Here is a 27,939-nt window from a genome sequence, read left to right as displayed (position 1 = left end):
TTAGTCCACACAACTACCCCATAAAGTGGGTACTGTTATAATCCCCACTTCACAAATGAGGTAACAGAGGCATTGAGGGGTTAAGTAATTTGCCTGGGGTCACACAGCTAGTATGTCGTGGAGCTGGGATTTGCAGCCTGTAGACTGAGCTTAGAGTCTGTGCTTTTGAGCACCATGTTCTGCTGCCATGGGTGGAAAACTAGTGTAATAGCAAAAAGGAAAAATACAAGAAACAGCTTAAAGAAAGTTTAGGGACAGGCTGTTTTATGATACTCTTGAGTAGACTGCGGGCCAGCCTTACCTCCAGCTAGACAGGAACAAGGGCCCTGACCCAGCTGATGAGGGAGCACTGAGGTAAGAAGTAGCACTGGGAGTCAGGGGTCCTGGCCGAAGCCTGTCGCGATTTATATTGGCCCTTCCCAGGTCTTGGTTGCTTTTGGCAACTTAGGCATGGGCGGTTATCAGGAGTAGGAAAATGAAAAGGGAAAAGACCTTTCTGCCACAGATCCACCGTTTGTACATTCAGCTCAACTGAAAGCTCACCCCGTGCTTCACGGTTATCGTTGATGTGAGAAAGAATGTTCCGAAATGGCCTTTATACTAAGGGAGGCAGTGGAATTTTACTCTCTGAAAAGCCTCTAAAATAGGATTATATTTTATGTCAGCTCATCCATGTGAAATGTACAGCAACGGGAAGATGCTTAGACAACAATTTTATAGTAAATTCCACACAAAACTTTAATTTTTTTTTTTTTTGGTTTGGTTTTGTTTTTGAGACAGGGCCTCACTCTGTAGCTCAGGCTGGAGTACAGTGACACAATCATAGCTCTCTGCAGCTTAGACCTCGTGGGCTCAAGTGATCCTCTGACCTCAGCCTCCCAAGTAGCTGGGACTACGGGTGCACACCACTATCACACCCAGCTAATTTTTTTTCTTTTTTTTTGTAGAGACAAGGTCTCATGTTGCCCAGGCTGGTCTCGAACTCCTGGGCTCAAGCTATCTGCCTGCCTCTGCCTCCCAAAGTGCTGGGATTACAGGTGTGAGCCACCACACCTAGCCCATATGTAACTTTAAAATACATGGGCCGGGCGCGGTGGCTCATGCCTGTAATCCCAGCACTTTGGAGGCAGAGGCAGGTGGGAGCACCGTGAAGTGCAGGAGTTGAGCCCGGCCGCTGACCAACCATGCGAGCAAAGCCGTCTTCAGCTAAGAGAATACAGACAAGTTAGCCTGCTGCGTCCGTTGGCACCAGCATGCCTTTAATCCCAGTAGCTTGGCCGGACGGCTGGAGGCAGGAAAGGAGGGACCTGGGGGGGAGACTGAGTTGCATGGTGAGCCGTTGTGATCACGCATGTACTCCAGCGCGGGCAACAAGAGCAAAAACTCCGAGTCCTCGTAAGGAAAGAAAAGAATAAATAAATAAATATGGCACAGGCTGACTGCAGTGGCTCATACCTATAATCCCAGCATTTTGGGAGGCTGAGGCAGGTGGATCATTTGAGGTCAGGAATTCGAGACCAGCCTGACCACCATGGTGAAACCCTGTCTCTACTAAAAATACAAAAAAAAAAAAAAAAAAAAAAAAAAATTAGCTGGGTATGTTGGCACATGCCTATAATCTCTGCTCGAACTTGGGAGGCAGAAGGTGCAGGGAGCTGAGATTGCACCACTGCACTCCAGCCTAGGTGACAGAGTGAGATTCCGTCTCAAAAATAAAGAAGAATAAAATAAAACATATGGTGCACTATGTTGTATAGATGCCCCTGTGAAATTGGTACATACTGGAATATGTTGGGAAAGTATTTGTGGTTAGTTTTCTGTTTGAGACGGAGTCTTGCTCTGTTGCCCAGGCTGGAGTACAATGGTACAATCTCAGCTCACTGCAACCTCCACTTCCCGGGTTCAAGCGATTCTCCTGCCTCAGCCTCCCAAGTAGCTGGGATTACAGGCATGAGCCACCACAACTGACTAGTTTTTGTATTTTCAGTAGAGATGGGGTTTCACCATGTTGGTCAGGCTGGTGTCGAATTCCTGACCTCAGGTCATCCACCTGCCTTGGCTTGCCAAAGTGCTGGGATTACAGGCATGAGCCACCACGCCTGGCCAGAATCTAGTTTAAAGAGTTTATTCAAGCACAAAAGTTGAGGTTGGATCACCCAGGGAGGCACAGATTCCAAAGAAGTCAGTGTTTTCGGCCGGGCGCGGTGGCTCACGCCTGTAATCCCAGCACTTTGCGAGGCCAAGGTAGGCAGATCACGAGGTCGGGAGATCAAGACCATCCTGGCTAACAAGGTGAAACCCCGTCTCTACTAAAAAAATTCGCCGAGCATGGTGGCAGGGGCCTGTAGTCCCAGCTACTTGGGAGGCTGAGCCAGGACAATGCTGTGAACCCGGGAGGTGGAGCTTGCAGTGAGCCGAGAGTGCGCCACTGCACTCCAGCCTCGGTGACAGAGCGAGACTCTGTCTCAAAAAAAAAGAAAAAAACAAAAACTCGGTGTTCTAAAGTGTAGAAGTTTGGGCTGACTTATATGGACAATGTTTAGGGAAGTTTAACAGAATTCCAACATCTTTTGATGGTATGGTTTAGTGCATAGTTACAGAGATCTTATTAGTTGAGGTGATTGTTTTCTTTTGGGGAAGGTATATTTAACATTCCACACTGAAAATGTAACAGCCCTGGGGTGCTTTTGAGAGTCATCTAGTCTGAGTTAGGTATAGGAAAATAAGACAGCTAATCTATAACAGAGGTCAGTGATGGAAGCAGAAAGGTCTGGTCTCTGGTCTCTCCTCCTCATTTACAGAACAAGAGCAACAAGGAAGAGGGTTACTCTCTAATCTAGAAGCAGAATTTCAGACATGCTGCCTGACTCAATCTCCAGGGCTTAACTTCATCCTTGGCATAAGTTTGGATGGTGCTAAAGTTCTATTCTTTTACACAGGAATCAATCATATTTTTAAAAATTTTTTTAGGAGTGGAGGGATGACTGTTTTTCTCATTGATATATTAAAATTCCCTTGTCATTTCTGAGTAAATGACTCTCCTTAGAGGAAACTGGCAGTAGTGAATGCCGGGCATCAGGGCCACACTGTCACAGGAAAGGTGGGCTGTGGATGTTAGTGTTAACCATATTGTTAGGCTAAACTCCTGCCAAGGACTCAGACCTATAGGAGAGTGGTGCCAGGATTAAAGGTTTTAAGAGTGAGATGAAGGAAAGTAAAATTCCCTTTTGTGTTCCAAGTCATGACATTCTTTTCGTTGTTTGTAGTTAATTTCCATTTGTGTTCTAAGATTCCAGTCTCAGCTTTCTTCTATTTTTCTTTCCAGTTTTTTTGGATCAGATGCCTGAGTAGTAGTGTGCATGAGTATGTGCATAAATGCCTCTGTGTTTGTGTGCACCTAAAACAGTGCGACACTTAGTAACAGGAGCAATGTTTTTCAATTTAAAGCTTGCAGTCCTCGGAGCCTGCCTTTGTCATGGGCCCGGAGGGAACCCCTGTTCTTGTGCCAGAATGGCAGCGTCCACTCGGAAACTGCTTCTTCAGCTCAAACAAGAGGTATTGCATTATCACAACAGCAAAAGCTTTAGTTTTGTTTCTCTGTTAATAGCAGAATAAATGGGCATGTTTGCAATAATTAACTTCGTTTTAGTAGTTATTGACTATGGAGCTTACGCTTAGTTTTTATGTGATAGCATCAACTTATTAACTGGATTTTGTTTACCTGGTTCCAAAATACAAATATTAATAGTGCTTGGGACAGGGTGCAGGGGCTCACGCCTGTAATCCCAGCACTTTGGGAGGCTAAGGCAGGCAGATCACCTGAGGTCAGGAGTTTAAGACCAGCCTGGCCAACATGGTGAAACCACGTCTCTACTAAAAACACAAAAAATTAGCCAGGCATGTTGGCAGGCACCTGTAATCCCAGCTACTTGGGAGGCTGAGGCAGGAGAATCCCTTGAACTGGGGAGGCAAAGGTTGCAGTGAGCCGAGATTGCACCACTGCACTCCAGCCTAGGCAACAAGAGCGAAACTCCTTCTCCAAAAAAAAAAAAAAGTATTTGGCATGATATTTGAAGCTTAAAGTTGTTTGCCTAAGTGTATAATTAATATTACTAAAATTTATATTGTTCTCATCTGTACATGGCCCTAAAATTACTATATAATAGAAGGAAAATGTACATTTATGCTTAAAATCACTAGGATCAGCAACACTGATTAATGGAGAGATAAGCATGGAGTGTATTTGAACAGCAGCAGCAAGGCACAGTGAAAGGAACATTTGTACCAGCCAGACCTAAGTTTGCATCTTTGTTCCACCATTTAGTAGCTGTGTGGCTTTGGACAGGGTAGGTCTCAGTTTTCCTACTATGTTAAGTGGAGGGTAATAACTACCTTGGATGGTTGTTGTGAGGAAATAGACATAACATGTTTAGCACAGCACCAGGAACATGCCAGACATTAATTCAAATGATAGCTGCCATTATATTTGGTCTTTACTTACAAATACAGTAGTACATGGACCATAATTCTAAAATGTTTTACCTTTATTGAAGGTATGGAATTTAAAGTCCTTAGGTGTGGCAAACCACCATGGCACGCGTTTACCTAGGTAACAAACCTGCATCCTGCACCTGTATCCCAGAACTTAAAATAGAATAAAATAGGACACAATTAAATTTTTAAAAATTAAAGTGTTTTTTTTGTTTTTTTGTTTTTTTTTGAGACAGAGTCTTGCTCTGTCACCCAGGCTGGAATGTAGTGGTGCAGTCTCGGCTCACTGCAACGTCCGCCTCCTGGGTTCAAGTGATTCTCTGTCTCAGGCTCCTGAGTAGCTGGGATTACAGGCGCCTGCCACCACTCCTGGCTAATTTTTGTATTTTTAGTAGAGACGGGCTTTCACTATGTTGGCCAGGCTGGTCTTGAACTCCTGACCTCATGATCCGCCTGCCTCAGCCTCCCAAAGTGCTGGGATTACAGGTATGAGGCACCACACCCGCCCAAAATAAAGTCTTTAAAGTATATAGGAAAGTCAACAGTTGGACAGTAGCCATTCATTAAGAAAAGCATGAGGGGACAATGGGTTATGCCTGTAATCCCAGCACTTTGGGAGGCCGAGGTGGGAGAATCACTTGAGCCTAAGACGTCACAGTTACAGTGAGCCATGTTTACACCACTGCACTCTAGCCTGGGTGACAGAGTGAGAGAGCCTGTCTCAAAAACAAAAAAGAAAGGCGGGGCGCAGTGGCTCATGCCTGTAAACCCAGCACTTTGGGAGGCCGAGGCAGGCGGATTGCCTGAGCTCAGGAGTTCGAGACCAGCCTGGGCAACACAGTGAAACCCCATCTCTACTAAAATACAAAAAATTAGCCAGGCGTGGCAACATGTGCCTGTAGTCCCAGCTCCTCAGGAGGCTGAGGCAGGAGAATTGCTTGAACCCAGGAGGCGGAGGTTGTAGTGAGCTGAGATCACGACACTGTACTCCAGCCTGGGTGACAAAGTGAGTCTCCATTAAAAAAAAAAAAAAGAAGAAGGAGAAGGAGAAGGAGAAGAAGAAAAAGGAACAAGAAAAGAAAAAGGAAAACATGAGATTACATTGATCAAAGTCAAGGTCATCTATGAGAAGTATTTGAAAGGTAGTATTCATCATTATTTTCAGTGTTGTGGTCTGGAATGGCCAAAGCTGAGTTGAAATGCAGCCTTTGGCATCCTCCTATCTTTCATACTGGGCCCTTTCTCCCAGGACTTGAGCAGGACACACACACAGGGCCTGCGTGGGGTAGTGAGGTCCAGGGGTTAGATTACCAGGCAGTTGACAGGCATCACAAGGGAAACTGCTGATCGTCTGGATCAGAGTAAACTGCTACTGCAGAAGTAGCAAGTATTAATTAGTGTAAGCAGATAAACTAGATCAAACACAGGCAATAGACCAGTGCTAGGCAGGGAGATTGTGTGTGTTAATTTGATTCAGCAAGAATTGTTCTGGTTTTGCCTCTAACACCTCCCAAACTTTCTTTCAAAACCAGTTGGAACTTTTGCAGAAGAGTAAAGAAGAAGCTTACGTGATGGCAGATGCTTTCAGAATTGCATTTGAGCAACAATTAATGAGGAAAAATGACCAGGCACTACAATTGACACAAATGGCTAACGTGTGTAAAAAAGCAACAAAATGGATGAATTGGAAGCACCTTAAAGAGGATGGTAACTATGAATTATAATGGCAATAAGTAGGTGTAATTTTAGTTGTTTTGTTTATAATACAAGTTGATAAAGCACACTTAGTCCAGTGTGGGCAAATATAATTGAAACTTCACATATGGTTGTGGTTTACTTAAATATTTAGCAACTATGAAAAAAAAGGAGTCATTGGATATTACATGTGTAGATGAACTATTGGAATCCACAAACCATAACATAATAGGAATATCCCTTTTCTAGTACTCTTCTGTTTCATTTAAATAAGACCATGTTTAGTGGAAAAACTTTATAATAAAAGTGCTTGGTGATTAAAGGCAGACTGCCAAGAAGGAAGTAATGTGAAAAATGTCATTGAAACATGACATTAAATGGATCTATCTAATTAAACTTTATTGAAATGTATGCGTCTGAGAATGAAATTGAGGAATACAGGAAAAACCTTAGGTTGGACAAATTAATAAAATATTCTTAGAAAAAATGAAGCAGAGGCCGGGCGTGGTGGCTCAAGCCTGTAATCCCAGCACTTTGGGAGGCCGAGACGGGCGGATCACGAGGTCAGGAGATCGAGACCATCCTGGCTAACACGGTGAAACCCCGTCTCTACTAAAAATACAAAAAACTAGCCGGGCGAAGTGGCGGGCGCCTGTAAGTCCCAGCTACTCGGGAGGCTGAGGCAGGAGAATGGCTTCAACCCGGGAGGCGGAGCCAGCAGTGAGCTGAGATCCAGCCACTGCACTCCAGCCCAGGCGACAGAGCAAGACTCCGTCTCAGAAAAAAAAAAAAAAAAAGAAAAAATGAAGCAGAAATTTAGGTTTAGGTTTTGGTTCATGAGCCCATCAAAAGTTTATGGCCAGGCCGGGTGCGGTAGCTCATGTCTGTAATCCCAGCACTTTGAGAGGCCGAGGAGGGTGGATCACCTGAGGTCAGGAGTTCAAGAACAGCCTGGCCAACATGGCAAAACTCCATCTCTACTAACAACACAAAAATTAGCCGGGCGTGGTAGCACACGCCTATAATCCCAGCTGCTCAGGAGGCTGAGGCAGGAGAATCACTTGAACCCAGGAGGCAGAGGTTGCAGTGAGCTGAGATCATGCCACTGCACTGGCATGATGAGACTCCGTCTCAAAAAAAAAAAAGTTAATGATCAATTGAGTATTATTATATCCGTTTATTAAAAAATATATTAAAATAGCATGAGAGAAATGAAGTAGATCTTCCAGTATAAACAAAGTAGCTGTTATTTTTTAGAAATCTTAGTTTCTCTTAGTTGATATCAATTTTATTTATCAATATTCTGTAGAATTCATATTGCTTCAATTTAAAATGTCAAATTATAATTTGAAACCATTTATCAGTTGAGAAAGAGTCAAGTGAAGTTTATAAGAATATTTAAATGCTTTTGTAGAAAAATTCTAGGATGACTGAGTACTAAATTTTTCTATCTGTGCAGATCATAATACTAATTCTAATAATCTCTTAATATCAGGTGAATTAGAAGCATAAAAATAATATTGTAACTTTAAATGATCTTAAGGGAACACCATCATAGAAAAATTTAAAATGAACCGGCGGGCCGCGGGTGTCACAGCAGAACTTTGGAGGCTGGAAGTGGCGTGAGTCATTTGAGGTCAGGAGTTTGAGACCCGCGGGCCAACATTGTGAAACTCCTCTAACGAAAAATACAAAAATTACTGGTGTGGTGGCAGGTGCCTGTAGTCCCAGCTACTTGGGAGGCTGAGCAGGAGAATCGCTGGAACCTGCAAGTGGAGTTGTGGTGAGCCGAGATTGGCACCACGCACTCCGCCCGGGGAAAGAGCAAAACGTCTCAAAAAAATAAAAATAAAGAAAAGAAACCTGGCCACTTGCGCGTGGCTCCACACCTGTAATCCAGCAGTTTGGCAGGCTTGAGACGGCAGATTACCTGAGGTCAGGAGTCGAGACCAGCCTGGCCAACATGGAGAAACCCCATGCTCTACTAAAAATAGGACAAAAATTAGGCCGGGCCCCGCGGTAGACTTACACCTGTAATCACCCCAGCACCTTGGAGGGCGAGGCGGTGGATCACGAGGCCAGGAGATAGAGACCATACCTGACTAACACGTGAAACTCTGTCTCTACTAAAAGTACAAAAAATTAGCCGGGCATGGTGGCAGGCACCTTTAGCTCCAGCTACATGGGAGGCTGAGGCAGGAGAATGGTGTGAACCCGGGAGACAGAGCTTGCAGTGAGCCAAGATCATGCCACTTCACTCCAGCCTGGGCGACAGAGTGAGACTCTGTCTCAAAATAAATAAATAAATAAATAAATAAATAAATAAATAAATAATACAAAAATTAGCTGGGCATGATGGCACTCACCTGTAATCCCAGCTACTCGGGAAGCTGAGGCAGGAGAATCACTTGAACCTGGGAGACGGAGGTTGCAGTGAGCCAAGATCGCGCCACTGTACTCCAGCCTGGGTGACAGAGCAAGAGACTGTATCTCAAAAAATAATAATAATCATCATCATAAAATGAAATCTTTATAGTAGATAGCCATTTTGTTTGAAATATTTCTTTTCAAACAGTATATATTACTAATCGTGTAGGAGTCAGCTGTTACGAATTTTGGTTTCGTAAACTAAGCTTTCCTCTTTTTCTTTGCTGAAAAGGGTAAGAAGTGATGCAGAGGGATGATAGAAATAGAAGCAGTAAATCAGAACTACAGAGTAGGGAAAAGCAGATCATAGAAGCTACATGTTTGGAGTGTTCATTAGATGGAAGCCAGGGCAAAACAGGAAAATATAATGTTTTATAACACTCATTCTGAGAAAATCATTCATATTATCCTGAAATTAATTTCTAAAAATGTTTTTTTTTTTTTTTTTTTTTTTTTGAGACGGAGTCTCGCTCTGTTGCCCAGGCTGGAGTGCAGTGGCCGGATCTCAGCTCACTGCAAGCTCCGCCTCCCGGGTTCACGCCATTCTCCTGCCTCAGCCTCCCGAGTAGCTGGGACTACAGGCGCCCGCCAGGTCGCCCGGCTAGTTTTTTGTATTTTTAGTAGAGACGGGGTTTCACCATGTTAGCCAGGATGGTCTTGATCTCCTGACCTCGTGATCCGCCCGTCTCGGCCTCCCAAAGTGCTGGGATTACAGGCTTGAGCCACCGCGCCCGGCCTAAAAATGTTTTCTGACATGAAACTTTTGAGAAAATATAATGGCTAAATTGCCAACAATGTTTTAGCTTTTTTCTTTTTTTTTTTAGACAGGATCTTGCCCTGTTGCCCAGGCTGGAGTGCAGTGGTGTGATCATGACTCCCTGCAGCCTCTACCTCATGGGCTCAAGCAATCCTCCCACCCCAGCCTCCCTAGCAGCTGGGACTATAGGCATGTGCCACCATGCTAGGCTAAATGTTGTATTTGTTTGTAGAGATGAGGTCTCACTATGTTACCCAGGCTGGTCTCAAACTCCTGGGTTCAAGTGGTCCTCCCTCCTCGGCCACCCAAAATGCTGGGATTATAGATGTGATCCATTGCACCTGGCCACCAGTGTCTTATAATAAATGCAAAATAATGTATTTAGATAATATGGTCATTTTCTATAATAATCTCTTGATAAAAGCTGATGGTGCAACTTTAATGTTCAACCCAGGGTAGGTGATTTTGCCAGGGAAAAAGCTAACATGGTCTGTGTATTTAGCCTTTTAGGAATCAGTGGAAAACACTAAGAATATGGACCACATCTATGTGTAGATAATCTTCCTCAGACACCTCCTCTCAAGCCCTTGATAGCAGGTGGATTGTAAACTCCTCTTTGAGGACAGCCCTGGTGTTTTGTGCTAATTGAGGGCAGATCTTCTTAGAAAGTCAGATTGTAAATATTTGTTTGTTTTGATAGAAGTGGAAAGAAAAGTGATGGGAAAAAGAAGAGACAGGCCAGGCACGGTAGCTCACGCCTATAATCCGAGCACTTTGGGAGGCCGAGACCGGCAGATCATGAGGTCAGGAGATCGAGACCATCCTGGCTAACATGGTGAAGCCCCGTCTCTACTAAGAAAATACAAAAAATTAGCTGGCCATGATGGCGGCGCCTGTAGTCCCAGTTACTCGGGAGGCTGAGGCAGGAGAATGGCGTGAACCCGGGAGGTGGAGCTTGCAGTGAGCCAAGATTGAGCCACCGCACTCCAGCCTGGGTGACGGAGTGAGACTCCCTCTCAAAAAAAAAAAAAAAAAAAGAAAAAGAAAAAGAAGAGACAAAGGGGAAAGTCACGGTTAAAGTCATCTTAGTCTTATGAAAACCAGTCAGACCCTGTCACCTGCATGCAAGGCCTGCAGCCCTGCGTGGAGCTTGGCCATTAGGATAGTGCAGCATAGACAAAGCTGCATTTTTCTCAGGAGCTAGATTCATACTCATTTCAGCACTTGAGAATATGTTCATTTGATGTTCCATAATTCCTGACTTTCTCAGTGTCAGAGACAGGAGAAACCAAAGTGTTTTCCTGTTCACACAGCACTCACCACTCAGCTCAGTGCTTCTGACACCAGATGTTGAGGGTGGGGGATTCCCCACACACCAGCTGGGTGTCCTATCATTTTCCTCAATTCTCCCACTGTCCACCTGGAGTTACAGTCACATCCCGTAGGTTAGAGGCTCAGTCCCACAAGGTGGCCTGCACTCCAAATGCCAGTCAAAAGCATGGGGTTGTCTCCGCCGCTCCTGACTGACTGGCTGTATGTACACTGGAATTCCCATGTCGCCCTCCTCAGGCTCCACTGATTTGCTAGGACTCCTCACAGAACTCCGGGAACCACTTCCGTTTACCAGTTTATTATAAATGATCTTACAAAGGATGAAGATGAACAGCTGGATGAAGATATGGACGGGGCAAGGCAGGTGGGAAGGGATGCTGTCTCTGGTGCACCACCCCTCAGGAACCTCACATGCTCAGCTTTCTGGAAGCTCCCCAGACCCTTTTGGGTTTCTATGGAGGCTTCATTACGTGGACATGGTACATCATTGGCCGTTGGTGATCAGCTCAACCTTCAGCCCCTCTCTCTTCCCTGGAGTTTGGGGACTGGGGCTGAAAGTTCCAGCTTTCTTTCTTTTTTTCTTTTTTTTGAGACGGAGTCTCGCTCTGTGGCCCAGGCTGGAGTGCAGTGGCGCGATCTCGGCTCACTGCAAGCTCCGCCTCCCGGGTTTACGCCATTCTCCTGCCTCAGCCTCCCGAGTAGCTGGGACTACAGGCGCCTGCCACCTCGCCCGGCTAGTTTTTTGTATTTTTAGTAGAGACGGGTTTTCACTGTGTTAGCCAGGATGGTCTCGATCTCCTAATCTTGTGATCCACCCGCCTCGGCCTCCCAAAGTGATGGGATTACAGTTCCAGCTTTCTAATCACAAGATTGGTTCCCCTGACAACCAGCCCCCATCCTGAGGCTATCCAGGAGCCCACCAAGAGCCTCATTAGAACAAAAGATGCTCCTATTACCCAGGAAATACCAAGGGATTTAGGGGCTCCGTGTCAGATGCTCCTAGCACTCAAGAAATTACACTCTTAGGAATTGTGTGTTAGGAACTGGGGTCAAAGACCAACTCTGAGAAAAAATTCACCTAACACCCCTATCTACTAGGATTTTAGGAGTTCTATGTCAGGAACTGAGGGCAAAGACCAAATATATATTTCTTATATTACAATATCACACTCAGCTATTGACAAACCTGAGGAAGATTCCCACAAAAATTACAATTCAGAGGGGTATTGCTACCAATATTTGAGTTCCAGTAAGGCACTGAGAGAGACTGAAGGCAGAATTTTAAATAATTGATTTAGGCCAGGCATGGTGGCTCATGCCTGTAATCCCAGCGCTTTGGGAGCCTGAGGCAGGAGGATTGCTTGAGTTCAGGAGTTTGAGACCAGCCTGGGCAACATAGGGAGACCCTGTCTGTATTAAAAAAAAAAAAAAAAAAAATTAGCCAAGTATGGTGGTATATACCTATGGTCCCAGCTACTAGGGAGGCTGAAGTGGGAGGATCGCTTGAGCCTGGGAGGCTGAGGCTGCAGAGAGTCATGATCCCACCACTGCAGTCCAGCCTGGGTGGTGGAGCAAGACCCTGTCTCAAAAAACAATTGATGGCCAGGGGCGATGGCTCACACCTGTAATCCCAGCACTTTGGGAGGCCGAGGCGGGCGGATCATCTGAGGTCGGGAGTTTGAGACCAGCCTGACCAACATGAAGAAACCCCGTCTCTACTAAAATACAAAATTAGCTGGGTGTGGTGGCACAAGCCTGTAATCCCAGCTACTTGGGAGGCTGAGGCAGGAGAAACGTTTGAACCCAGGAGGCAGAGGTTGTAGTGAGCCAAGATTGCGCCATTGCACTCCAACCTGGGAGACAAGAGCGAAACTCCGTCTCAAAAAAAAAAAAAAAAAAAATGATTAATCTCTCACAGCTTTTATACATCTATACAAGTTTCGGTAGTTCCTTCTCAGTGACAAGACTTTAATTCATTTTATTGGTATATTTCAGTAATCTGAAGAGGTGCAGGGTAATACAGATTATTTTTATGTTTAGTAACACTTTTAATATCAACTTTCTTTTTGATATGGCAGTTTAGACAAGTTTTCAGAAGTAGTTTATAAGCATACTTCTTTCTTTCTTCGTTTTTTGCTTTTGGAGTTTTTTTTTTTTTTGGTCTTAAACTCCTGGGCTTAAGCAGTCCTCCAGGCTACCAGCTTGAGCCATCACACGGAGCTATTGCTTTTTTTAGACTGAAAATAGGGACACAGATTCATCCACTCATCAAAGTGTCAGTTTCTCTGACTTCTGTTTGCCACAGCTCCTCATGGAAGGGGTCAGGGCCACCCTCGTCACTGTAGTCTGTCAGGATTGGTGGGAAGGGGATCTCCCCTCATCTGCTCTCAGTTTGCCGGTAAACCACTTTTGGAGAATATTCCAAAAACATTCTTGAAATGTTCCTTGTACAATCTGAGATTTTGTGCCTTCTGCAAATTACTTCCCTTCAGTGGATGAAGAAAGACATCAGTGATGTCAGCACGTGAAATATTAACTATTATGCTAATACCTGGGCAGGGCCTTTGACAATTGTGGTATTTTTGTTTTGTTTTGTTTTGGTGATGGTAAAATATATCTGAAGTTTACTATTTGAACTGTTTTTTTTGTTGTTGTTGTTTTTTGTTTGTTTGTTTGTTTTTTGAGACGGAGTCTCGCTCTGTCACCCAGGCTGGAGTGCTGTGGCCGGATCTCAGCTCACTGCAAGCTCCGCCTCCCAGGTTCACGCCATTCTCCTGCCTCAGCCTCCTGAGTAGCTGGGACTACAGGCGCCGCCACGTCGCCCGGCTAGTTTTTTGTAGTTTTAGTAGAGACGAGGTTTCACCGTGTTAGCCAGGATGGTCTCGATCTCCTGACCTCGTGATCCGCCCGTCTCGGCCTCCCAAAGTGCTGGGATTACAGTGAACTGTTTTTTAGTGGCATTAAGTACATTCACATTGTAATGTTACCTTCATCACCATCCAGCTCCAAAGCATTTTCATCTTTCTTTACAGAGACCCTGTCCCATGAAACAGTAACTCCTCACTTCCCCTTCCCCAGCCCCTGTGATTTATTATTTAATGGCACAGTTCCCTGAGGAGAAAATAATACATTTCTCATTTTAGAGATGAGGAAATCAAGCTGAGAAAACTCACCTGAGGTCATACAGTTAGTAAGTGGCTAAATGAGGATTCAAGTCCAGGTCTTTGTGGTTCAGAAGCAGAGTTTGCATGGCTCAGAGGCCCCCTGTGGCCTGCAGACATGTTTTGTTAGGTCTGCTTAGTGTATTCAAACAGTAAGACTAGTGGCTGACATTTAGAATGGGAAGATGTCATGATAGATCTGCATTTCTGGCTGCTCTTGAAGACTGTGATGATCCAGTGACATGGACTGCATTCTTGTGTGGCCTCTGCGTCAGCTGGCGCAGAGGGGCGGCTGTGCCGTGTGGCAGGGCGGCAGTCTTGCTGCCTCTCACCTGCACCGCTCCTGGCTCTGAAGGCTGTGCTCTGCCCACTGCATTCCACTGTGTGCTCCTGGACTCACTTGTCCTAGAGGTCAAGTTACCTCTTTTGCTGGAAGTATATCAGTGACGATATTTTAATGTCTCAGCTGGATTTTCATGTTCAATTTTAGGATTTCCATCACCAAGGAGTAAGAAGACCTTTGGGCAGAGACTTCTGGGTATGCTCCCTTCAGAAAACAGTTCTAAGAGGATGGAAGACCAGGACAGTCCTCAAGAGGTCCTTAAGATGCTCATAGATTTGGTTAGTGTCTTTGCTTTCTTTTATTTTGCAAATTATGATTAAGGCCAGCTTGTCCATCCCACGGTCTGTGGGCTGCATGCAGCCCAGGACAGCTTTGAGTGCAGCCCAACACAAATTCGTACTTTCTTAAAACATCATGAGATCTTTTTGAGATTTTTTTTTTTTTTTAATTCATCAGTTATCATTAGTGTTAGTGTATTTTTTTGTTTTGTTTTGTATGTTTGTTTGTTTGTTTGAGACAGAGTCTCACTCTGTTGCCCAGGCTGGAGTGCAGTGGCACAATCTCGGCTCATTGCAACCTCCACCTCCCGGGTTCAAGCAATTTTCCTGCCTCAGCCTCTCGAGTATCTGGGACTGCAGGCGCCCACTACCATACCTGGTTAATTTTGTGTGTGTTTTTTTAGTAGAGACGAGTTTCACCATGTTGGCCAGGCTGGTCTTGAACTCCTGACCTCAAGTGATCTGCCCGTGTTGGCCTCCCAAAGTGCTGGGATTACAGGTGTGACCCACTGTGCCCGGCCAGTGTTAGCGTATTTTATGTGTGGCCCAAGACAATTCGTCTTCTTCCAGTGTGGCCCAGGGAAGCCAAAAGATGGGACACCCCTGGGTTAAGCTAATCTATTTGCTTCCTGTTCATTCAACTCTTTCTCTCTCGACCTGCACTCGCCTTCTATGCCCTTTTCACAGTTGGAATACCAGACTCCACCTTCATGATCTTTATCTCCTTCAGCTCCTCTTTTCCCGTCATCCATATTCTTTCTGTGTAGGTTTAAAGGCTCCATCTTGGAAAACAGGCGGTTCCTGTAGTTAACTCCAGCCAGCTTTGCCGTCTGCATTTATATATATACAGTTTGTGACAAGACTGCCTGTTTATTGAGGTATTTTTAAAGTGTTCAAGGTATTTCCTCACACATTATATCCTTTAATCATCACCACAATCAGTCCTGAAATCAGTCCTGCTACCCACATTCCACAGATGACTCGACTAAGACACTGAGACTCAGGTTATATGAACATACTTATCTCTAGACTGTTCTATATTTCCATACAAATATATGAAAGCAATTTTATATACAAATAACTTCAACGTTCTTTTATAAATATACACGCTGATATATTTTTTATATGTTGAAATATATCTATCTATATATACACGCTTCATATAGATCTATATTTTCCCTTCATTTCCAGATGACTTGCAAAATTTTCAATGCTGTCTTCTGTTCTTTTAAAAAATAGTCGTTGGCACCGGGCGCAGTGTCATGCCTGTAATCCCAGCACTTTGGGAAGCCTAGGTGGGTGGATCATGAGGTCGGGAGATCGAGACCATCCTGGCTAACACGGTGAAACCCTGTCTGTACTAAAAATACAAAAAATTAACCAGGTGTGGTGGCTGGCACCTGTAGTCCCAGCTACTTGGGAGGCTGAGACAGGAGAATGGTGTGAACCCGGGAGGGCGGAGTTTGCAGTGAGCCAAGATCACGCTATTGCACTCCAGCCTGGGCGACAGAGCGAGACTCCATCTCAAAAAAAAAAAAAACAAAATCGTCAGCCTGGCATGATGGCACACATCTATAATCCCAGCACTTTGGGAGGCCGAGGCAGGTGGATCACTTGAGGCCAGGAGTTCAAGACCAGCCTGACCAATATGACTCCATCTCTACTAAAAATACAAAAATTAGCCAGGTGTGGTGGTGCATGCCTGTAGTCCCAGCTACTGTACTAGGAACGCTGAGGCCCAAGAATCACTTGAGCCTGGGAGGCGGAGGCTGCAGTGAGGCAAGATGGTACCACTACATCCAGCCTGGGCAACAGATCCACACCCTGTCTTAAGAAAAAAAAAAAGAATCGTGAATAACATGTAGTATAATGTTTGGGGATCAGGTGATACCTAATTTATTCATACTGATGGACAGATCAATATGAATATCAGGGTTGAACATTTTGATAAAATAGTACAATACTCCTTTCTCTGAATATATTCTGTGATTTATTGACTAACTTGTACATGTTTAATTTCTGTGCATGCAGCTGAATGATAAAGAAGAAGCTTTGGCTCATCAAAGAAAAGTTAGTTACATGCTTGCTCGGGCATTGGAAGACAAAGACACTGCCTCAAAAGAGAATAAAGAAAAAAATCCTACAAAAGAGAATTTCCCTTTCAACAACCCCCTGCATAAGACTTCAGAATTCTCTGTTTTGGGTGATCCTGTACATTCAAGTGTCCACATTTCAAATTCTGTGGGCTGCATTTGTTCAATCCAGCACTCTCAAATAGATCCAAACTATAGAACTCTTAGAAGATCCCATTCTTTGCCATCAAGTATCATATTTTAAAGACAAGCCAGTTGAAATTGGAACTGAGAGTTGTTTATATCAAGAGACTTTGAAAAATGATTTTGTAAATTTTGCTGCATCTTGAGAAGTTGTATGTTTCCTAGGTATTTCTAAATTTTAGGAGGTCGCTTAAATATTTTCTACATTTTCTTTTTCTTCTTTTGAGATGGAGTCTTGCTCTGTCGCCCAGGCTGGAGTGCAGTGGCGTGACTCGGTTCATTTGCAACCTCCGGGCATCCCGGTTCAAGCAATTCCTCCTGCCTTAAGCCTCCCGAGTAAACCTGGGATTACAGGCATGTCCACCACGCCCAGCTAATTTTTGTATTTTAGAGACACAGGTTTTACCATGTTGGGCCAGACTGTTTTTCAAACTCCTGACCCTCAAGTGATCAGCATTGCCTTGGCCTCCCAAAGTGTTGAAGGATTACAGGGCATTGGGGGTCCACTGCCAACCCAGCTATTTTTCTACAAACGGAAATTGTATTCCTGTGGTTGACATTATTTATATTACATTACTGTATTATTTATTTTACCCAAATTAACATTCAGGGCAGGCAGGTGGGCTCATGCTTTGTAATCCTCAGCACTTTGGGAGAGGCTGAGGCAGGTGGAGTCACCTTTGAGGTTGGAGTCGGAAGACCCAAAGCCTGACCCCAAACATGGAAGAAACCCCATTCTCTACTAAAAATACAAAAAATTAGGCTGGCATGGTGGCGCCATGCCTGTAATCCTAGCACTCTTGGAGGCTGGGCAGGATAATCACTTGACCTGGGAGTGGTAAGGTGTGGTGAGCTGAAGATCGCGCCATTGCACTCCAGGCTCTGGCAACAAAAAAGTGAAACTCTGTCTCAAAAAAAAAAAAAAAAAAAAAAAAAAAATTCACAGTGTTTGCCAACATCCTATAACAAAAAATGATTTTGGGAAAATAAAAAATTATTTTTGATTGACTACAGGGATCTTAGATTGGCTAAATCAACAATATAACAATGTATCTTAATGCTCTAAGAAGTAACAATACCTAGGAGTGACTGAATGTTAATTTTTGGAATACATTTATCTTATTTGCCTTTTTCGGTAATTTTCATTTACCATATAAAGTTTAGAAATAGCAATTTCCTTAACTTCAATAAGACAGTTATGATGGTGGGACCTTGGCAGAGTATATTGAGTCATTGCCGGCTGCCTTCATGGCTTCTTGTCAGGGTAGTAACATTTTGCAGCCAAATCTGCAGATTTGTAGCCAAGTCTACAAAGTACTTAACAGCTCTTTTCATTGCATCCTGTGAGATGGTTGTGATGATCCAGAAAATGGGGTCACAGGAATCTTAAGCTGCCTGAGCCGAGGTGATTTCTAGGAGTTTTTTCGTTTGTGGTGAGTTGGGGTGTGTCGGGGTGGGGTGTGTGTGTAGACAGGGTCCTGCTGTGTTGCTCAGGCTGGTCCCAAACTCCTGGCCTCAAGGGATCCTCCTGCCTCAGCCTCTCAAAGTGCTAGGATTACAGGCATAAACTACCACAACTCAATAAAAAAGTTTTTAAAAATTTACAAAGCTCATATTTGATCCAGCTAGGATTTTACCCTGTACATTTGTATTTCTTGTAGGCTGGTGCACAGGTATCTTAAATGGCTACTAATTGCTGCTCTGCATATGAAAACAAATGGCTATCAAGGCTGGAGGCAGTGGCTCACAGATCTGGTCTGAATCTCTTGAGTCCAGACCAGTCCAGAGTTCAAGACCAGCCTGGGCAACATGGTGAAACCCCATCTATACAAAAGCTCAGCAAGGCATGGTGGCATGCACCTGTTGTCCCAGCTACTCAGGGGGCTAAGGCAGGAGGATGATGGCATGAGCCCAGGAGCTTGAGGCTGCAGTGAGCTGTGATCGTGCCACTGCACTCCAGCCTGAGTGACAGAGTGAGACCCCTGTCTCCCAAAAAAAAAAAAAAAAGGCCATCAATACAAAAATGTTTATCTAAACTACTGTACATCCATACAATGGACTACTCCACAAAATGGAGCGATCCATACGATATAGCAAATGAATAAAGCAAAATGCACGTGTTAACAGCTGTTGTGATACCTCAGTTCTTGTCTTCTTGGTTTAAAAGAATTTAAACAAAAGACAGCAAAGGAGATGTGGCATAATTTATTGCAAGAGAAAGGAATATTTTGAAAGTTAGGTGCAGAATAGACACTACACCTGAGAGAGAGAGAGAATTCAGGGCCAGCTGCTCATAAGGGTGAGACAGCATTGATTATTGCTGGAGAAACTCCCTTTATGGGAGTTTTGCATTGTTATTCATGAGGTGAGAAGAGGTGTTGCTAGTAATCATGTCCTGGGTAGTCCTCTGCGCAGACGCAGTAGCTGTTCACGCTTGTTCATACATGTCTCATTAGCATCTTAAATTTCCACCTAGAGTTGTGTTTTTTATTATTATAATGTGAAAAGGATCAGTTTGAGGACAGGTAAAATCAAAATGTGCATGCTACCTAGAAGGGAAAGTCCCTTCTAGGGATAGCTTGCTTGAATGAGCTCAATTACAATGTGAATGCTGAGGTTTATTGTGTTGGCTTTACGGTCATGAGAACATGGTCATTTCCTTGACTACCTGATACGGTTTGGCTGTGTCCCCACCTAAGTCTCATTTTGAATTGTAATCCCCTAATCCCCACGTGTTGAAGGAGGGATTCGGTGGTAGGTGACTGGATCATGGGGGTGGTACCCCCCCATGCTGGTCTCATGATTGTGAATTCTCATGAGATCCGATAGTTTTATACATGGTAGTCTCTCCTGCTGCCATGTAAAACATGCCTGCTTCCCCTTCTGCCAAGACTATAAGTTTCCTGAGGCCTCCCCAGCCATGTGGAACTGTGAGTCAATTAAACCTCTTTCCTTTATAAATTACTCAGTCTTGGGTAGTATCTTTATAGCAGTGTGAGAATGGACTAGTACACTCCTATCCTGCCTCATGTGTTAAGACACATTTTATGAGTGTCCTCAGATGCCTTTGGCACTATTATCTCCCGGACCCTTAGCTGCTTGGCTGCTTCCCCCTTGGCAGTTCCCCGTCTACACACACACACACACACACAGATGAGGAAATCAGACAGATCTGAAGCACAAGTGGGTTTGATGCATTGCTGCTGGCTCATAGATGGTGAATGCCACAGGACAAAGGCATGGAAGCTTCCTTAAGCAACTGAGAGAGGCCCTGGGCTAACAGTCAAAGGGGAAATGGGGACAATGGAGCACAAGAATTTTAAGAACTGCATGAGTGCCCGGGCACGGTGGCTCACACTTGTAATCTCAGCACTGTGGGAGGCCGAGGCAGGCGGATCATGAGGTCAGGAGATTGAGACCATCCTGGCTAACATGGTGAAACCCTGTCTCTACTAAAAATACAAAAAATTAGCCAAGTCTGGTGGCAGGTGCCTGTAGTCCCAGCTACTCAGGAGGCTGAGGCAGGAAAATGGCGTGAACCCAGGAGGCAGAGCTTGCAGCGAGCCGAGATCGCGCCACTGCACTCCAGCCTCGGCAACAGAGTGAGACTCATCTAAAAAAAAAATAAATAAATAAACCAAAAAACTGCATGAGCTTGGTAGCCCAGGGGCCTCCAAATAAAAGTATTATCTAAAACCTTGACTTTGGCCTTGTGAGACCCTAAGCAGGAAACACAGCTGAGCCAGATACATGACCTAGAGAATTGTGAACTAATACATTTGTGTTACTTTAATTAGCTGGGCATGGTGGTACACATTTGTAATCCCAGCTACTTGGGAGGCTAAGGTGGGAGGATTGCTTGAACCCCAGGATTTGGAGGTTGCACTGAGCTGAGATTGCACCACTGCACTCCAGCCTGGGCAACAGACCAAGACTCTGTCTCATTAAAAAAAAAAAATTAACCAGGCATGGTGGTGTGCACCTGTAGCCCCAGCTACTGGGGAGGCTGAGGTGGGAGGATGGCTTGAGCCCAGGAGTTCGAGGCTGCAGTGAGTCATGACTGTACTACTACACTCCAACCTGGGCAACAAAGTGAGACTATCTCACAAAAAAAGGAAGGAGAGAAGAGATTCTATCCATGTACATACAATTTTGAGACTCAAAACAATGCTGTACATTGTTATGCATCTCACTACATGCATTCTTACAGAATAGTAGCATAAAATCATGGAAAGATACATACCAATTTCATAGAGTCATTTCCCTTTGGGGAAAGTGAAAAAGAAAAAAATAGAAATAAAGTGAAGTATTAAGAGGGAGCCTCTTGTCAGGTGCAGTGGCTCATGCCTGTAATCCCAGCACTTTGGGAAGCTGAGGTGGGCGGATCACTTGAGGTCAGGAATTCGCGGCCAGCCTGGTCTCACATGGTGAAACCCCATCTCTACTAAGAATAAAAAAAACTTAGGCAGGTATAGTGGTGTGTACCCATAATCCCAGCTACTCAGGAGGCTGAAGCAAGTGAATCGCTTGAACCTGGGAGGCAGAGTTTGCAGTGAGCCGGGATTGCGCCACTGCACTCCAACCCGAGTGACAGAGTGAGACTGTCCCCCGCCTCAGCAAAAAGGTTGGGAGGAATCTCAATTTTATCTGTAATGTTTTCTTTTTTCAGTACATTCAGTATACTAGTATTTGTTCAGTTTGGGTAGTATTTACTACACCACTACTACATTTTTATTTTTAAACACTACCCGTGCCACTACAGATTTGTGGTACTATAGGGGCCAGATCTTCAAAATAACTGGTAATAATTTTTATTAAGTTTTCCCTACTGCATTTTCAATTCTACATTTCAAGAGAATTGGACTTTTCTCACTTTTGCAGTCTAATCAGAAAAAACAGAATTTTTATTTTAAAATACATTTAATAAAAAAACCCATAGTTTTACATATTTTACATGTGTAGAATATTTACAAACTCACTTCTACAGCATTTACTTAATGTTTACTATTTTTCCACTATATGCCTTTTTTGGCTATTTCCTTCAGTAGTAAAATGTTGTCCAGTGTTCTCTTTAAAAAATTAGTTTCTTGGGCAATCCTCCTAGAAAGCAAAAAGAAAAGAAATAAAGAAGTTGTTCACATTTAACAAAGTTCACATTCTCATAGCAATTTTAACCAGTCACTGCATTCCAACTACATTATTTCACTGACACACTTTTCCAGTAGCACTTGTTAAACATTTAGCATGCAGTTCACAGAAGGAATTTATGAAGGGAACAAGGCACACATAGATAGTTCCCGTAATTCTGAGGTATACACAAAAGTTGCTGAAGTGTTCTCAATGAAAGTAAACATACCTAAAACAGCACAGTCTCTCTACTTTATACAATTTAAATTTATAAAAATTAAACAGCTAGCAAGCTACATTTCTTTGCTGTTGTTCAGTCGCTAGCCATACATGAGCTATTTGGAGTTTTCTGAATTCATTTAATTTCTTATAAAAGTGGGAATTTCACCTTGTTCTAAGGCCTCTGTTCTTTTCCTTTTCGTTGCCAAAGTCGGATTTGATTGCTCCTTTAAGGTTTCCACTGGACAGTTTGGTCTTGGCAGCTGACATCCAGGTGTTGGCCCTGGCCGATTACTGAAATACTTCATTTTCAGTGCCTTTTAAAAGATACCAAAAGTAAGGTAGGTGAGTATCTGAAATGTGTGAAGGAAAATATTACCTTAAAGATTATAGGGAACATTAAAAATACTATGTGAACGCCCTCATTCCCAAAAACAAAACAAAATTAATGTCAAGTATTTGCAAATGCAAATTACTACAAATAAACATCTAGGATCCTAAGATTGGCTGATAATTCCATTAAAAGACTGGCTGGGTGTAGTGGCTCACGCCTGTAATCCCAGCACCTTGGGAGGCCAAGGTGGGTGGATCACATGAGGTCAGAAGTTCGAGATCAGCTTGGCCAACATGGCAAAACCCCATCTCTACTAAAAATACAAAAATAAGCCAGGCGTGGTGGTGCATGTCTCTAGACCCCACTACTTGGGAGGCTGAGGCAGGAGAATTGCTTGAACCCAGAGGCGGAGGTTGCAGTGAGCCGATATCGCACCATTGCACTCCAGTCTGGGTGACAGAGCGAGGCTCCATCTTGAAAGAAAAAAAAAAGAAAAGAAAAGAAAAAGAGACTCCCGTCTAATTTTTCCATAATTAAATAGCCTATACAGGTTGAATATCTCTTATCTGAAATGCTTAGGACCAGAGGTACTTCAGATTTGGGATTGTGGAATATTTGCATATACATGACATATCTTGGGGATGGTACCCAAGGTTAAAAATGAAATTTATGTTTCATATACAGATTATACATATAAACTGAAGGTAATTTTACACTTTTTTTCTTGTCTCTTTTTTTTTCCCTTTTTGTGGAGAATGGGGTCTCATTATACTGCCCAGGCAGGTCTTGAACTCCTGGGCTCAAGCTATCCTCCCGCCTCTGCCTCCCTGAGAGCTGGGATTACAGGCGTGAGCCACTGTGCCTGGCTGCAGGTAATTTTATTAAATATTTTTAATTTGATAAAATTTTTAATTTGTACATAAAACAAAGTTTGTGTAAATGTCCTTATGTGTAGAATTTTCCACTTGTGGCATCATGTCAGCATTCCAAAAGCTTTGGATTTTGGAGCATTTCAGATTTTGGATATTTGGATTAAGGATGCTCAACCAATACTAATTATGAGCTATCCTTAGTGAAATATTGTACATTTCCATTCTCTACATATTGAGCTCTACAGTTCAAAATGCAAAGAGAGAAACTTAAAAAGAACTTACAAGTTTGCCACACTATCCATATATATTCAAATTCTAAGTCAGGTAAAATACAAATTCTTTAAAATAAGGCTTTTAAAAAATACAGTAGGTTGGAACCAATGGATTCTAATTCAACAATCCATTGCAAATGGACAGAAATTTTACTTGGAAGGGCTTGTCCAAGATTATTTCTATTAATTACTAGGCCAATGTTCTATAATACATTTTCTTTTTTTCCCCTACTATAGTGCTGTAGATATGACATTTTCTTGACTTGGGTCCACAATTCTGATAAAAATAATTATATCCTAAATGACAAGTTTGTCAGGTCATGTTTGTCTATTTTTTATTTTTTTTATTTTTGGATACAGAGTCTCACACCCTGTTGCCCAGGCTGCAGTGCAGTGGCATAATCTTGGCTTACTGCAACCTCCACCTCCCAGGTTCGCATGCTTGTCTATTTACATCAGCAGCAGTGCTGTCCAGTGGCTACAATGATTTAAAATACTTCTGGCAGGGCGGGGTGGCTCATGCCTGTAATCCCAGCACTTTGGGAGGCCAAGGCGGATGGATCACCTGAGGTCAGGAGTTTGAGAACAGCCTCGACAACAACGTGAAACCCTGTCTCTACTAAAAATCCAAAAATTAGCCAGGCATGGTGGTGTGCACCTGTAATCCCAGCTACTAGGGAGGCTGAGACAGGAGAATCACTTGAACCTGGGAGGCAGAGGTTGCAGTGAGTCAAGATCGTACCACTGCACTCTAGCCTGGGCTGTCGACAGAGCAAGACTTCGTCTCAAAAATAAAGAAATACTTCCTTTAGGATAATCCTTTAAGAAAGATGAAGCCCAGATAAACTTTGCAAGCATTCCTCACGACCCCCAATATTATATTATTTGCAGTAATTTAGAGATTCCTTACTTCAACAGTTGCATTTTTATTTTTTATTTATTTATTTTTGTATAGATGATGTCTTGTCATGTTGCCCAGGCTGGGCTCCAACTCCTGGACTCAAGCTATCCTTGCTCCTTGACCTCCCAAAGTGCTGGGATTACAAGTGTGAGCCGCTGCACCCGGCCTACAGCTGCATTTTTAAAGCATTACTTCTAAATAACAGCAGTTCTATATGCAAATTCGGCTAATTCTGGGCTACATAAAGATCTAAGAAAGCACCTCATTCCAACTTTAATAAAGACATCCATGAAACAAAACTCACCTTAAAAACTTCATTCTATTAAAATACAACCCAAATATAACAACTAGTATTTTCTGTTAAGTTTCAAACTGTACTACCAATGAAAACAACTTTCTAGATAATTCAATGTGGTCTCAAGTTTATTATGATGGAAATAATATACATAGAAGAGTGAAAAGGCAACAAATTACTTGGTTGAAATTAGAAGAGTATGTGTACACGCAAACATACAAATAATAAAAAATCTTTTAAAAGAAATTAGAAGAAGAATTCTAATGGTGATACTCAGCATATGCCTACCTACCTACCTATTCATCTATATCTCTCTATCCATCCATCCATTCATCTCCATATACATTCACATAGCGCATATTGCTAAAAAGAGAAGACTTACACAAGCAAACACATTAAACAATGATTTTGTAGCCTGGAACAAACCTGAAGAGAAAAAAATCTATTTTGTATGCTTAATATTATTGTACATTAATATGTTTCCATAAAGACCTGTGACATTTCAGTTTAATTAGTCTCTCCCTTCATGAGGTAAAATCACTGCACTGTGTTGTACACTGCTCTGCCCTAAGTTATTCTATCTAGGTCTTACAAATTTTTCGTGAGTTTGATTGTTATTTCCTTTAAACAGCAGTTAGTTTCAGTTTTTGTTTTATTTCAAATATTTTTCAAGCTTTTGTAAGCATACAGTTATATCTGACTATACATTTCCTCCCCATTACCATTTCCTGAATGTGAAAATGACTAGCATGCATACCTGGATTGCATTATATAGGGAAGAAAAAATAAGCTGAACAAACTACTTTCAGCATTAGGCTTACTACAAGATTTAAATAAATTTGTAAGAGCTCAACTGAAATATACCAGTTTCTTAACAAATAAAAAGCCTTGGTTTTCTTTTCCTCTCTAGGTAAAGTATTTACAAGCCAATTACATGAAATAGGCATGTATTTATATGTTCCTAAGCAAGTGTAGTAAGTGTAAACTCCTGTATCTCTGTGTGCATATAATTTAATCTCAGTCTTAATAGTGTTTGTAGTTTGAAGATACAAAGTTTGTTATTTCTTAAAACAAAAACACATCTTTCCAGTATTTAAAAAATGTTAACTTTATGAAATTCTATTTTAATCAATGCTACAGTTAAGATTATTTTATATTTCCTAGTATTAAAAAAGATACACTAAAATACCTGTGTGGCCGTAATTCGAGCACATGGATTAAATAAGAATAAGCCTTGTATGAGATCTAGTAAGTCGTCTCCTGCTGCACTGAAGATGTGATGCAATGGGATTCCAGGGAAACTCTTAAATGTCACATAATCTGGAAGACTACACATGTCCTGTAAAAATAATTTTATAATTCAAACTTAAGGATTGAAAGGCACATAGATCGCAAATGAAATAAATCATTTTCAGGTAATATGATGGTTTATATACAAAATTCCAAGAAATCTATTAAAAAGTCCTAGAACTAGTAGTAAGGCAAGGCTGAAAAGGATATAAAATGAAAATTTAAAAATGAATTATAATCCTATATACTAGCAATGAATACATGGACATCAAAATTAAAACACAATACTATTTATAATCACCCCAAAAGAAAATGAAACAGGTGAAAAATATAACAAAACATGTATAGGTTAATATACTGTAAGCTATACGATGCTGATGAAATTCATCAAAAGATCTCAATAAATGGTGAAACATACCATGTTCACATATTGGAATATTCAACAGAGGAAGGATGTTAATTATCCTCAAATTGGTTTGCAAGTTTAATGTAATTTTTATCAAAATCCTACCAAAATTATTTTAGATATAAAACCGATTATTCTAAAATTTATATGGAAAGGGAAAGGACTACAGTAGCTAAAATGATTTTGAAAAAGAACAATAAAGTGGGAGGACTCATTTTACCTGATTTCAAGATTTAACATATAGCTACTTTGATTAAGACTATGTTGTATTGGTGGACAGAGAGAAATCCACACAAATTTGCCAAAAGGATTTTGAAAAAAGTGAAAAACTAAATCAATGAAGAGACAGTCGTTTCAACAAATGCTGCTGGAGCACTTGGACATACATGTGCAAAAATCTGAACTTGGCTGGGTATGGTGGCTCACGCTTGTAATCCCAGCACTTTGGGAGGCTGAGGCAGGAGGGTCACTTGAGCTCAGGAGTTCGAGACCAGCCTGGACAAGAAAGTGAGACCCCCACTCCAGTCTGGGCAACGGAGTAAGACCGTCTCCAAAAAAAAAAACAACAAAAACTGAACCTTGCCTTAAGTCTCAAACATCATATAAAGGTAAACTCTAAACAGATCTTAGACTTAAGTGTAAAACTACAAAACTTGTAGGAAAAAAATACAAAAAAAAATTGTCACAGCCAAGGGCATAGTGGCTCATGCCCATAATTCTAGCACTTTGGGAGGCCAAGGCGGGCAAATTGTTTGAGCTCACGAGTTTCAGACCAGCCTGGGCAACATGCAGAAACCCTGTCTCTACAAAAAACACAAAAACTAGCTGGGCGTGGTGGTGCACGCCTACAGTCCCAGCTACTCAAGAGGCTGAGGTGGGAGGATAGCTTGAGCCCAGGAAGTGGAGGTTGCAGTGAGCTGAGATCACACCACTACACTCCAGCCTGGGCAACAGAGCCAGATCTTGTCTCGAAAGGAAAAAAAAAAGGAAAAAAAAATTATCAAAAAATCTTTGGGCTGGGCAAAAGAGCTCTTTGACTGGACACCAAAAGGATGATCAATTAAAGAAAAAGTAACAAACCTGATTACAGTTTTGCAGAGGATGAAAAGGCAGCATGAGGGAACACATCTGCAAACCGCATATACTTTTTGGACTGCTATCTAGAATACATGAAGAACTCTCAATACTCAACAGTCAAAAATCAAAGAATCCAATCAGAAAATGGGGAAGAGACATTTAACTCAAGATGGCAAATAAGCACAAGAAAAGATATTCAACACCATTAGCCATTAGGGCAGTGAAAATTAAAATCAAAATGAGCTATCATGACACGCTCATTGGAATGCCTAAAATTAAAAAGTGACACCACCACATGCTGGAGAGGATTCCAAGAAACGGGAGCACTCATTTACTGCTGGTGGGAATGTAAAACAGTATAGCTGCTCTGGAGTTTCACAGGTTAT

The 27,939-nt window shown here is 42.5% G+C and overlaps 2 protein-coding genes across 7 annotated transcripts in view; one reads left to right on the top strand and one right to left on the bottom strand.

Moving 5' to 3' along the window:
* Window positions 1-17,053, top strand: part of CCDC125 (coiled-coil domain containing 125) — a 53,831-nt gene extending 36,778 nt beyond the window's left edge. For all 6 annotated transcript variants that reach the window (XM_017890620.1, XM_017890615.1, XM_017890619.1 and 3 more), the window contains 4 exons: window positions 3,448-3,555; window positions 6,024-6,198; window positions 14,354-14,484; window positions 16,516-17,053. In XM_017890620.1, coding sequence (XP_017746109.1) covers window positions 3,448-3,555; window positions 6,024-6,198; window positions 14,354-14,484; window positions 16,516-16,821 — 720 coding nt within the window. In that variant the 3' untranslated portion in view covers window positions 16,822-17,053. The remainder of the gene's footprint in view (window positions 1-3,447; window positions 3,556-6,023; window positions 6,199-14,353; window positions 14,485-16,515) is intronic.
* Window positions 17,054-21,542: 4,489 nt separating this feature from the next.
* Window positions 21,543-27,939, bottom strand: part of CDK7 (cyclin dependent kinase 7) — a 50,655-nt gene continuing 44,258 nt past the window's right edge. The window contains exons 10-12 of the mRNA XM_017890614.1: window positions 25,970-26,119; window positions 22,276-22,423; window positions 21,543-21,860 (exon numbers count right to left, since the gene is read on the bottom strand). Of these exons, the coding sequence (XP_017746103.1) occupies window positions 21,832-21,860; window positions 22,276-22,423; window positions 25,970-26,119 (327 nt within the window). The 3' untranslated portion in view covers window positions 21,543-21,831. The remainder of the gene's footprint in view (window positions 21,861-22,275; window positions 22,424-25,969; window positions 26,120-27,939) is intronic.

This window comes from Rhinopithecus bieti, unplaced genomic scaffold (genome assembly GCF_001698545.2).
Source record: "Rhinopithecus bieti isolate Rb0 unplaced genomic scaffold, ASM169854v2 scaffold_18354, whole genome shotgun sequence".
In the NCBI taxonomy this organism is placed as follows: domain Eukaryota; kingdom Metazoa; phylum Chordata; class Mammalia; order Primates; family Cercopithecidae; genus Rhinopithecus; species Rhinopithecus bieti.
Note: the sequence above shows the minus strand (reverse complement) of the source record. Positions and strands in the feature narration are given on the sequence as shown.